The sequence below is a fragment of the Grammomys surdaster genome, unplaced genomic scaffold, assembly GCF_004785775.1.
Source record: "Grammomys surdaster isolate TR1022 unplaced genomic scaffold, NIH_TR_1.0 128, whole genome shotgun sequence".
NCBI classification, from domain to species: Eukaryota; Metazoa; Chordata; class Mammalia; order Rodentia; family Muridae; genus Grammomys; species Grammomys surdaster.
Window position 1 is genome coordinate 4,431,715 of NW_021604586.1, and position 11,753 is coordinate 4,443,467.

At 55.4% G+C, this 11,753-nt stretch overlaps 1 protein-coding gene across 4 annotated transcripts in view; it reads left to right on the plus strand.

The window, feature by feature from the left end:
* Gse1 (Gse1 coiled-coil protein) overlaps positions 1-11,753 on the plus strand; it is a 360,992-nt gene that overhangs the window by 262,180 nt on the left and 87,059 nt on the right. For 2 of the 4 annotated variants that reach the window (XM_028752333.1, XM_028752367.1), the window contains exon 1: positions 5,910-6,299. The exons of the other annotated variants lie outside the window; for them this stretch is intronic. In XM_028752333.1, the coding sequence (XP_028608166.1) occupies positions 6,263-6,299 (37 nt within the window). In that variant the 5' untranslated portion in view covers positions 5,910-6,262. Of the gene's footprint in view, positions 1-5,909; positions 6,300-11,753 lie in introns of those variants that run through there. 4 annotated transcript variants of the gene reach the window in all.

Below are 11,753 nucleotides of genomic sequence, written 5' to 3' on the forward strand. Positions count from 1 at the left end.
TGCATGTGTCTGTGTGCATGAGTATATATGTGTGTGTGTGTATGTGTTTTCCTCAGTTGGTCTCCATCTTGTTTTTTGAGCCAGAGTCTCTCACAGAACCTGGAACTCACTGATTTGGCCAGATTTGTATGCCACTTTATCAACAAGAATCTCCTCAGCTCTGTGGTTGTGTGTGTGTGTGTGTGTGTGTCTGTGCACGTGCATGTTTGGTAGAGTCTCAATATGTAGCCTTGGAGAATCTAGAACTTTCTATGGTTCAGACCAGGCTGGCCTCAATGGCAGGGTGCAGGGTCCTTCCTGCCTCTGCCTCTTGAGCGCTGGACTGAGAGCAGCCTAGCCAAGCTCCTTCCCTTTTCAAGTCTTGCTTTCTGAAGCCAAGCTGGTGTTCTTCTTATCTCCGGGCTTTTAGCCTTCCAAGTGATAGAACTACATGAATCCCGCCTCACTTGGCCCCTCCATGGGCCACCAGCACTCAGGAAGGATCCCACACTTCACCGTACCTGCTCAGCCTCTTCTTCAGAACAGGGATCCAGGCCCAGTTACCAGACCACATCTTTGAGAGGCCACTGTTCAACCCACTGCACAGGGTAGCACAGGGCTTGGATCCCACAATCCTTATGAGATCCCCAAGATGGGTCACCTGGTCAGGGCACAAGGAGTAGAAACCTCACACAAAGAAGGAAGCCAATCCAGGCACAGATGTCAGGGCCAGCAGTGAGCACAGGCTTTTTTTCTCTTACAATCTGGGGCTTACTTATCTCAGGGGTTTGTTTGTCAGGTGAGGACGGGAGCCAGAGGGACAAGTGGGTGTGGCTGCTTGTTCCCTTTGTATCCTTGGGCAGTTGACCTCACAGCACAGGGCCTTAGTATCAAGTGTACCGAGTTATAAGACGACAGGTCTGCCGGGAGGTGGTGGCGCACGCCTTTAATCCCAGCACTTGGGAGGCAGAGGCAGGCGGATTTCTGAGTTTGAGAGTTCGAGGCTAGCCTGGTCTACAGAGTGAATTCCAGGACAGCCAGGGCTATACAGAGAAACCATGTCTCGAAAAAACCAAACCAAACCAAACCAAACCAAAAAAAAAAAAAAAAGAGGACAGGTCTGTTTGGTGGGTAGGTAGGCAAGTCCCCCGAATGTTAACAAAGCCACTGAGAGACATGCCTGTCACTGCTGCTGATGTCACCATTGTCATAGTCTTGGGAGTCATCCCATATGTTTGTGGAGGCCCTGGGCTGGTTAGGTGCAGGAAGCACCCAAACCTACTCCCCTCATGCCCCTGCAGGCCCCACTCATTTCTGGCAGGAGGCTTCCTTGCATGCACCTCCTCAAGAAGCCAAGCTGGCTGCCTGGCCTAGGGGAGCATGCATGCGCGCTGGCACGCGTGCACGATCAACCCCAATTTCCAGATGAGGAGACAGTAGGTACTCAGGGCTTAGGAATAGGCCTCCAGGGCTCAAACCCTAGTTCTGGTATCTGCTGGTTCTGAGTCCTTAGAAAAGGTGCACAGCTTCCCTGCGCCTCATTTGGAGAATGGAATCGTGAAGGTGACTGGAATGCTCCACAGGATTCCCTGGGTTGTGTATGAGGAGTGTTCAGAGCATCACCTGGCCTGCACTGAGCACCCAGGAAGTAACTGCTGCCCTACTGCCCTGCCAGAGGGGACAGGCAGGCATCTGGAGGATCCAGCATGTCCCAGGAGCCATGTGGCCCTGCAGGTTCCGCTCTTCTCTGGAGTCTATGGCATGAGGCTTCCTTGTGTGCACCTCCTCAGGAAGGCAAGCTGCCTGCCTGGCCTAGGGGACCGCACATGCTAGGCGACGGGTACAGCTGACAGAAAACTGCCTGCCTTAGCATGTGTACGAGGCTATTTTTACTGTGTTCAGCTGGCTGGCACTGGCTGGGCTATGTCTGAGCCCTGGCAAGGATGTCCCTGCTGGAGGGAGTGTGAGGGCCCCTCTTTGTTGAAGGGGCAGCCAGTATGGCGGACAGCATCTTCAGAGATGGTTTCATGCATCTCTACAGGGCAGCCTGAACCCCCACCTTCTTTCCTATGGACCAATGGGTATTGTTAGCCCCTCTCCTCTCTAACCTTGGGTGGCTTTCACTGTGGTCTGTCTCTCTGGAGGAGAGAGGAAAGATGCCCTGTAGTGTCCCAGCATCCCAAAAAGCCCAGAGGGAGGATGGTTTCTGGGTGGTCCAGCCTCCTAATTGTTGCTGCTGGGGGGGGGGAGAAAGTAGGGGAGAGGAGATAGGTTCATTTTGCTCTGGGGAGGAGAGAGGTCATGAACACCTTTCTCTAGGGTAAAACATAGGAAGGCAACAGCCTAATACAGACATCCTCAGCCAGTACTGGTGTGTCCACATGGTCTGTGACGGGAGCACTGGGCACATGTCCCAATCTGAAGGAGGCCACAGACATGTCTGGTGGAGGGCTGGCTCCCCAGTGGGATATGAATGGCTGTAGTGATGGGGTCCACTCACCACAGCAAAGCCACAGGGGCCAGTGGGAAAGAGAAACTGCAGCCAGCTACCCTGTTCAGCCACATTAGGCAAACAACTCAACCATTCAGAGAGAGCCAGCACTGAGCCGGCTGCTGGGGCGTGGGGGTTGGAGGGGGGGGGGCTTTGTGTTCTCAGATGTTTTGGCACCAGTTTTTTTTTTTGGGGGGGGGACTGTGGGGTAACCACTCTTCACCCAGTAGAATGGAGAGTGTTCCACCCTTCAGATGTCCCTATCATCAGGAAATGACACTAAGTTACTCTGAGCCTCCAGACTCAGGGGTGAGAAAGAACTGAGCTATCAGTAACATCATACAGCAAGCTAGGCTGCTTCCCCAGGGTGTGGCTCTAGGCAATTAGGGCTTGGCCCGCACAGCCTTCAATAATTGGATGCAGGCACTGGGATTCTTATTAGGAGAAAGGTTCTTTTATGGCAATGATAGAGGGATGATTAGTGGAGCTGGCCCACCATCATAGGGTCCTCTCCCCGCCTGTTTCTCCCACTGGGCCTCTTCACAAGTCCGGCCCAGGCCTCCCCTGCCTTAATATGGGTCCCCAATAGTCCCCAGTGGCTGGCACAGAAGCAGGTAGTTTGGAATCCAGTCGGGGCAGCTTTCTCCACAGGTGGCTTCAAGGATGGCTCTTTTCAGGATGACTTCTACTTTAGCAGGGGAAGGAAGGAGGGGTGCCCAGCCTATTGGGGGAGCATCCTCCCTCTGTACCCTGCCTGTGATTGGCCCATAATTACAGGTTTATTGCCTGTATAGCTATTGTGTAATGACATGTTTGCAAATTAATTTTTATGGCTTCTGCCATTAGCATATACAGTGGAGGAAGGTTTCGTATTAATTACTACTGTTGTTCCCGTAATCCCGGGGAATTAAAAACCAATAAAAGAGTGACAACACAAACTGATAGTTTAGGGTCTTTTAAAAATAGTTTTTATTCTTTTCCCCCCGAAGTACAACCAGAGCTTGTGAGGGGTCGAGGCGCGAGGCAGGGGTGGGGGTGGGGGTTATGTGTGTGAGCCGCGCCTGGTCCCTCTTTCATCTAGCCCACCGTGAAGAGTGCGGGCAGGTGATGGAGGCTATGACCCTAGACAGGGGGGGCGGGGGCGGGGGGGGGGGGGGGGGGGTGCTCGCCTCGCAGGCAGCCCCGGAAACAAAGGGCGACAGCCTAGGGCCTGGCTCGACCTCTGGGGTCATGCGTAGCAGAGCGGCTAGAGGCCAGCAGCGGCGCCTTCCTGCAACTTGGGGCCCAGGGCCCTCCCCGGGGCCGCGCGCATCTGGTCTGCTGCAGAGGGAGGGGGGCGCAGCAAGGATTAGAAGGCTGGGCCCCCACCTCCCTCAAAGTGTCCTCTTGAGCTCAAGAGGGGGCCTATATTCTGAGAGTTACCTGAATTCATCGCGTCTATTCTGATCTCAGGGCCACTGGTTTTGGGCCCCTGATGGGTGAGAAGGTTAGAGACCAGGGCAGCAACCCTAGCCAGGCGCGACCGTGGCGCCTGCTGTGCGTACCTGCAGATTAGGAACTGAGGATCTGGGGTCAAAAGGTGGACCATTAGTGTCACGGAGTCACAACCCCAGGTAGTGGGGCCACGGGAGGTGGGGAGAGCTTCCATAAAAGGGCTTGAAAAACAAATGGTCGCGTCTCGATACTTGCTTTGCCGAGTGCGTTTTAGTAGTAGGGGCTGGTGTGTGGGTAAATGGATGCTGTCTCTTTAAAATCGCTGGGCTGGACAATGAGCGCACAGGATGTGGTTTGGCGGCAGGGTTTTTTCCCCTTCGATTTGGGGAATTATCACTTGGGGCCTTCTTGAGCTGGTGTGAACGCGCGGCGGCTGGGGAGGGGAGATACAGGCGCCACACTAACGCTCAGTGCAGTCGGTCGTTTGCTTAAACCAAATTAGCCGGGCTCTCGTTACTATGGTGCAGCCGGGGCTTGCAGAGTCCCAGTAATAGCATTTATTAGGTCTGTTTGCCTGGAAGCATGCCTTCCCGGATCTGATAATGCCCGGGTGCAGGAGAGTGTGGGAGATGGTATCAAGCATTTGATTACACTTGCAACAGGGATTTTTTTAAGGGGTAGGGCGTACGGGGGGGGGGGAGGAGGAAAGGAAAGAGAGAGGCCAACCGCCGGCCCTAGCTCTCCCGGGCGCGGTCTCCGCAGCCCGCTGCGGGCTGCACAAAGGGCGGCCCCGGCCTCCCCGGGGCACGGTCGCGGGGGGGAGGTCGTGCTCCGGGCTCCCGCAGCTGTCAGACGTGGGTGGGGAGGAGCGAGGGCGGGCCGGCGGCCAGAGCGCGGAGTTGGGCAGCCAGAGGGGGGCCCCGATGGCGCCCGCAGCCGCCCACTGTTTGCAAACGGCCGGCTCCCGGGCAGAAGGGAGCACCGTGCAGTCGGAAGCGGGAGCATCAGCCTGGAGCCCTGGGCAGCGGGTCTGATCCGTAAGGCTCTGAGGCCGCGCACGGGCAGGTCGCAAGTGGGACTCTCGTCACCGCGGCGCGCAGCCGGGAGCTCCGGGAGGACGCGGCGCAGACGGAAGGAGCCGCCCGCCGCTGCGCCCCTTCCCTTTCGCTTTCATTAGGGGAGACAAATCTGCTGTCAGGCAGCCAGCTTTCCAATTTACCGATAATGATTCTTGCATGAAAATTGATCGAGGGGCTCTCCACCGCCGCGCGCTCTCGCCTCCCGCTCTCCTGCTCCTGCCGGCTGCGCCCCCGCGAGTTCCTCCTCCTCCTCCTCTCCCTCCTCCCCACCCCCTCCGTCTGAGTCAGTGGTGGGACGCCGGGCGGGGAGATAACCAAAAAGGGGGGGGTGCTGGTGGTGAAAGGGGGAGGGGAGCCTGCCCTCACCAGCGTCCCTAGCCCAAGACTTGTTTGTCGCCGTCGCCTCTCCCATTGACGAGGCGAAATCTGCCCCCTCGGTACTTCTTGGCTGTTTGGGTATTAATTTTCTCCACCCCCCAGCACCCCTGCCGAGCGCCCCCTCCTCCTCTCCGCACCCCGCCCCTCCTCACCCAGTAGCTAAGGGGAAACGAAAACAAAGCCGATTTCTCCTTGGCAACCAGATGCCCCCTCCCGCCGCCCCCCTTCCTTTTCCCTTCTGGTTCTGAACGTGAAACCCTGTTGGAAACAGGTCTCTTGACCCTCGCCCTTGACATTCAAATGGCTGAATGGAGGCGAGATTGCTGTTCGCACGTCTTAGGGGGTGCTTTTTTTCTCTCCCTTTTCCTCTCTCTCTCTCCTGTCTCTTTTTCTTTCCAATGAGTAATCCCTAAAGACCTTAACCCCCCAATTTCATCACCCTCACCGCCCCCCTTTATTTTTCCTCTCTCCTCTTCTGCTCTCCCGCCCTCTTCCCTCCGCCAGCTCCCCCTCCTTTTTTTTTTTTTTTAAATTTGCATCTCAAGTCCAAAAGGCAGAAAATACACACGCGGCGAAGACGCCGGGCCGCCGTGGAGGCTCCGGCCCTTCCTTGGTCAATTACCTCACTGTGGATCTGCTCCGGCCGAGGTGGCCGAACCTGCCCGGGCGCTGGACGGAAAGGCAGCCTTTGATCATCTTGGAGAAGGAAAAGGAAAAAGCACAAACTGGTTTCTACCCACGGCGCTCCGGGGATCGCTCTTCTGCCTTTATTTTATTGTTTTGGACATTTTAGAGCGCCGTGGCTTGGACGCTGGTTTTGTTTCATTGCTGGGCTTGATTTTTTTTTTCCTCATTTCCTTCTTCGTCCCTCTCTGGTCACTATGGAATTCTAACCTGAGCCATGTTCGGACTGAAGCCGCCTCTCTATTACTTACCAGGTAAGCGAGTCGTGCGCCAGGTCCTCGGGTCCCAAGACCAGGGCGCGTAGGGGCGCACAGGGGCGCGCTGCTCGGCTGCCCGCTCAGTGCGCGCTGCCGCGTGGGGCGCCCGGCCCGGTGCGCGTCTCGCTCCTTTTGTCTGCGCGGAGCCGGCGGCTCTGCGCCCCGGGCGCGATCGCGCGGGTGTGAAGTTACTTTCCCGCGGGCGGCGACCCGGGGGGGGCCCAGCCCTGCCGCCCCCCTCCCGATTCCCTGGAAGGTTTTGTTGTGAGGCCGGGAGGGGCCGCGGCCGCAGTGCGCGCGGCTTCCTGTTTCCTGCGCCTCGGTGCGCGCTGACAGCGGCTGCTCTGCAACTTTCAGTTTCGGGGGCCACCGCGGGAGAGCTGGGGAGCCCCTCCACCCTTAAGATGCTTGCCCGCGGGCGCGAGGAAAGCTAGAGACCTCGGAGCGAGCAGACGGGCGTGGGAACCCGGCCCTCCCGGTGGCTTCCCCCTTGGGTACCCCCGGGTCCGACTGCACGTGACCTCAGGTCGGGAGGGCTGGGCTGCGTGTGGCCGCTTCTTCTAAGAATGTGCTGGGTTTTTATCTTCTTCTTTCTCTAAGCCCTGGCACACAGTTTCTATTGAAGTTGAGGCGTCTGTGGAGTGCAGAAGTGTTGGGGTGCTGAAGGAGCAGAGGGGTGGCCTTCGTGCATGACACGGTCTGCTGTTTTCTGCAGATGATTTGGTAATAGTTTTGCTAGGAAACGTGCACGTGGCTGGCTGTTGGCTTAACGTTGCCTTTTTGCTTTCCTTGTGTGTTCTGTGGCTCCTGTGGCTCTTGCCAGGTCCCTACCGCCCTGGAGTCCAGAGAAGCAGATGTGGGCCAAGAACCAGTCTGGGCAGGACTCAGCTCCAGGGAGCTGGCCTTAGTCGTCCTGACCTAGGGCACACACTGTAACAGAGTTAATGTACCAGAGATGAAAGGTCACAAGGAAGAGCCGGTAATGGAGGCAATTTCCCTGCAGGACAGTTGTAGGTGACTCTGGGCATTCCTTTGTGGATGCTTCTGTGTCCAGCCCTACCCCGAGAAAAGCCTGTTCTGTTCCTGGGGTGTCCAGCCTTTGTCGTTGTTTATCTTAAGACAGGGTCTCACGATTTAGCTCCAGCTGGCCTGGAACTCATAGATTCCCCTGTCTCAGCCTCACCTCCACCAAAGTGAGCGGATGAAAGGTGTGTGCCACAGGGCCTGGCCCCAGGCTGTTTTCATTGGAAGATTCTCTCTCAGCCACTCACGTGTCTCCCTCTCTCCCAGGGCCTGAAATAGCAATTGTCAAACCTCTTAGCTGGGCTCTCCCTTTCCTCTGTTTAGTTCACTTGGGTACTTCCTTCCAGAGGACTAACTAAAATTAGAGCCAGGAATCCCCAGCTTCCAGCAAGGTTACCTCTGCAGGAGGGCAGGTGTCCTCTGCAGCATAGCAGTCACTCATGGGCAGGTGTTTGTGGTAGCCCCCTTCACAGACGGGGCTGCCCACTGATTCTGCTGGTGCATCCCGTTAGCTTTGCCAAGGAGAGCATAGATAGCACTTTTTTGGATTTCCAGCGCCTCTCTGGGGCCTTGGAGCTAACTGGTAGTGTGAAAGGAATCTCTGTAAGCACTGGGCGGCTCACGAGCACAGGTGTTTGAAATCTGCACCCCACTCCACCTGCCATCGGAGGGCCAGGCTGGTATATTAGCTCGTCAGGTGACCGATTCTTTATTTACACAGGGAGCCTCAGAACGAGAAGGAGGAAGTGTCAGACTGGGAAGTTCAAAGCAATTAAAAGAATCAGCCTCGGCTGGGATTAGGCCCTAGGCAGGCGGGTGTCAGCAAGGTGAATCCTGCTTGTCCTGATCCTTCAGGGAGGGGAGGGCTTGGCTCTCCTCCCCAGGGAGGAGGGCTCAGATAAATTAACCACTGGATGAAGGGTTTTCTCCTACCGAAGTTTGTTTTTTTGAAGGTCCCTGCCAGGGTTTTCCACCCTGTAAGCTTGAGGGTAGGATTGGATCTCAGATGCACCTTGATCTGTAGATGGTTTGGGGACTCTCCCATACACCCCATGGAGTGGGTACTGATATCTCAGCCTGCTAACCAATCTGCCTCAGAGGCTTAGCCATTGCTGTTCTGGAAGTGTCAAGGGCTGGGATCTGCTGTCAGCCACTTCAAGAGGGGATTTCCAGGCCTGAGAACAGTGTGTGTCTAGTTGTCTGTGGTCATTAGCTTTAGTTGAGAGTCAGAGTCTTGGCCCTAAGAAGGACCTGGACTCTGAGTTCTAGGTTCTGTCTAAAGCCTCTGAGTCCTGGATTCTGTCCTCAAGATCTGGTCCCATCAAGGCGGTTGTAGTCAACCATCAGGAGACAGGGTCCAGAACCTACCCACCAGTGACTGTTTGGGGGTGGCCACGGTCAGGTTGGCCCTAGATTCTGTCTTCTCTTGCCACACTGGACGATGGCTCTGAAGCCCAACCCTGTGTGTTCCCAGCCTCAACCTTGGCTGGTAAGGAAAGTTCCCAGAAGTCCTCAGTTTTCCCCTCTGTGACTTGGATTCACTGTATTCTCTTCCTAAGATTCAGAGTCTCATAGCATTAAGGTTCTGTTGGCATGAGGTGCACCTGTGCTCTCAAGGAGTCCCTGAAGGGTCTCTGACCGCATAGCTTGAGCAGTGATCGTGGAGTCCAGGCCAACTGACCAGGCCTAAGAGATCTTGCTCAGTTAATTATCCATGTTTGGTTGGAGGGGCCTGTGAAGGAGAAGATTTTGGGGATGAAGTATGGTTTGTTTTGTTTTGGAGAGTCTCATGTAGCCTGGGCTAGCCTATGTGACCCAGGCTGACCTCAAACTCCCTGTGCACCTTCCTCCACCCCACCTCACCCCACCCCCTAGGTGTTATGGTACAGAGTTCATCTCCACACAGGTTAACTACCAAGCTTGTTAAGGTTTTTTTTTTTTTTTTGGTTTTTCGAGACAGGGTTTCTCTGTGTAGCCCTGGCTGTCCTGGAACTCACGCTGTAGACCAGGCTAGCCTCGAACTCTCGAACTCAGAAATCCGCCTGCCTCTGCCTCCCAAGTGCTGGGATTAAAGGCGTGCGCCACCACCGCCCGGCACTTGTTAAGGTTTTAATCAGGTATTGTTACAAGGATAAAATCTTTTTGCAGAAATTCACAGAACTTCGTGGTGCAGCCAGGACTTGAACTTGGTGCTGTGGGCATGTCTGGCTGACTTTATTGTCAGAAATGACTCACTGACTAGAGGGTCAGTCAGCTTCCCTTCAAAGAGAGGAAGATGCAGGCCGTAGGCACAGGATCTGGGGCCTGTGCCCTCCATCTTCCTGCCGGTGACAGATGGTATTTTTTTCTCTGGGGTCCCCTATTTAGCTTTCTTCTGTGTTCATGGCTTACTGGATACCCCTGTCCCTGAACTCCACAGGACTTTGTGATCCGTGCAGGCGGAGACTGAGTGTCTCCTTTTTGCTTGGCCTGCTGCCAGACCAATAACGACAGTCGTAAAAATAAAAAGGATAATAAAATAAGGAGGAGGCTGTGGCCACTTCAACATACGGCTTGCTCCATGCCAGACTTGCTAATTTGCCGGACGACGCTGGGAGGTCAGGCTAGGCCTGTCGCACTTGACAGCCAAGGAAACTGAGGCACAAGAGAGGCCGAGGTCACTGGAGCAGCAAAAGGAGCAGCAAGAGGCTCAGCTGGGCCCTGACCTCTGACCCCGGGCAGTCTGGCTCCAGAGTCTCTGCTTAATAAATATTTGTTGACCAGTCAGGGAGGGATGGCGGCTGGTATTGGCGGTGGCGCCCTCCTGGGGCCCCTTATCTTGTTCCTGACTGTTGGCTGACCCTATCCTGGCCCCAAGCTGAACTCTAGGTGACCCCACCTCCCCCTGGATTCCCTGTCCATAGCCAGGAAGGATGCTCTGAGACCTGTCTTGAAGGGAGAGTGCTATGGCTAGTGGCGGTATTTACCCTTATCTCTTTTGGGACATCTTCTGTGCCCAAAACTGCCCCCTGAGGTCATAATGAGTCATTCAGAGATAGATGACCAGGCTGACCCGAGGCCTTTCTGAGCAGCTTACCCTAGGCTAGCTTACTCTATGCATAGTCAGGGTAGTAGAGGGGTGAAGGTCCCCAAAGATTGTTCTCCAGAGTACTAAAGTCTGTGTACAAGACAAGACGTGGACTGTACCCAGCACGGGTTGGGGGTGTATATGTGTATATATAGGGGTGTGTGTGCCTCCCTTGCCAGTTACACCCACACCTAGGACCTGTGGGGTCCTAAGGGAACACTGGAGACCTGCTCTTGGGTCAGGCTGAGCCTGGGAAGGAGGTTGGGCCATTTTCACAGTGACAGAGTCCTTCTTACAGCCCAGACACAGGGGGGGCTGTATTGGGCTTGTTCATGGCTAGCACTTTCAGGGCAGTCACTAATTACTCTCAGACACTCTCTAAGAACTGGGGAGAGACCACCACGTTTGGATCTGTCAAGACTGGGAAAGCCAGGGACCCTTTTGTCTCAGCTGTGACTTGGCCCCCTGTCCATGAGGTGAGGCCCTCTCACTAGGGCCTGGTCTGCCCCTCTCCTCTGCTCAGTGAGGTAGTCATTAGGATTCCCTCTGGCTTCCGTTCCTCTGAAATGCCATGGGTGGGAATCTATCTGCCCCTTCCTCTTTATCTTCTGGACTCTTCCTGCTGTGGGAGCAAATGGTCTGGAGGACACTTGGTTCTTCCTGGAGGAGGAGGAGGAAGAAGAAGAGGAGGAAGAGGAGGAGGAGGGAGAGGAGGAGGAGGAGGAGGATGGAGGATGGAGGATGGAGGATGGAGGCTGTACTTCCTCCCCAGAGGAAGGTGGCCAGTGGGAGGACCTGGCCAGACAGACTGTCCCTGCAGAGCCAGCCAGGGGCCAGAGTGTCTCTGCCTCTGTAGCATTTGCTCCAAGTCCTGTGTTCCCTGTCTGCCTTTGACATGGGTGAAGTGCCAGGGTCCAGGGAGCTCCATGTCTATGTCCACCTCGGCATTTTGCAGCCGAGGACACTTGCCAGGAAGTCTCTTAGACCCACGCCTTCCAGTTTCCTGGGGACTGACTCTGAGGGAGGTCCATGCTGCCACAGTCTACCCTTCATGAAGGACCGTGCAGGGTGTTCTTTTATGCGCCACACTGGGGCTTGAACCCAGAGCCTTCAACTTGCAAGGCAAGTGCTCTACCAAGTCATACCCCAGCCCCAGCCCTCCTTTTATTCTTTAGCTTTGAGACAAAGGCTTGCTAAGCAGCTGAGTGTGGACTTGAACTTACTCTGCACCACAGGGTGGCCTGAGCTTTGAGCTTTGTAGTCAGCTGCTCCAGATCTGCCTTGAAATACACTTTGCTGAGTCCGCTGTAGCCCTGTGTGTGTGTGTGTGTGTGTGTGTGTGTGTGTGTGTGTGTGTGTGT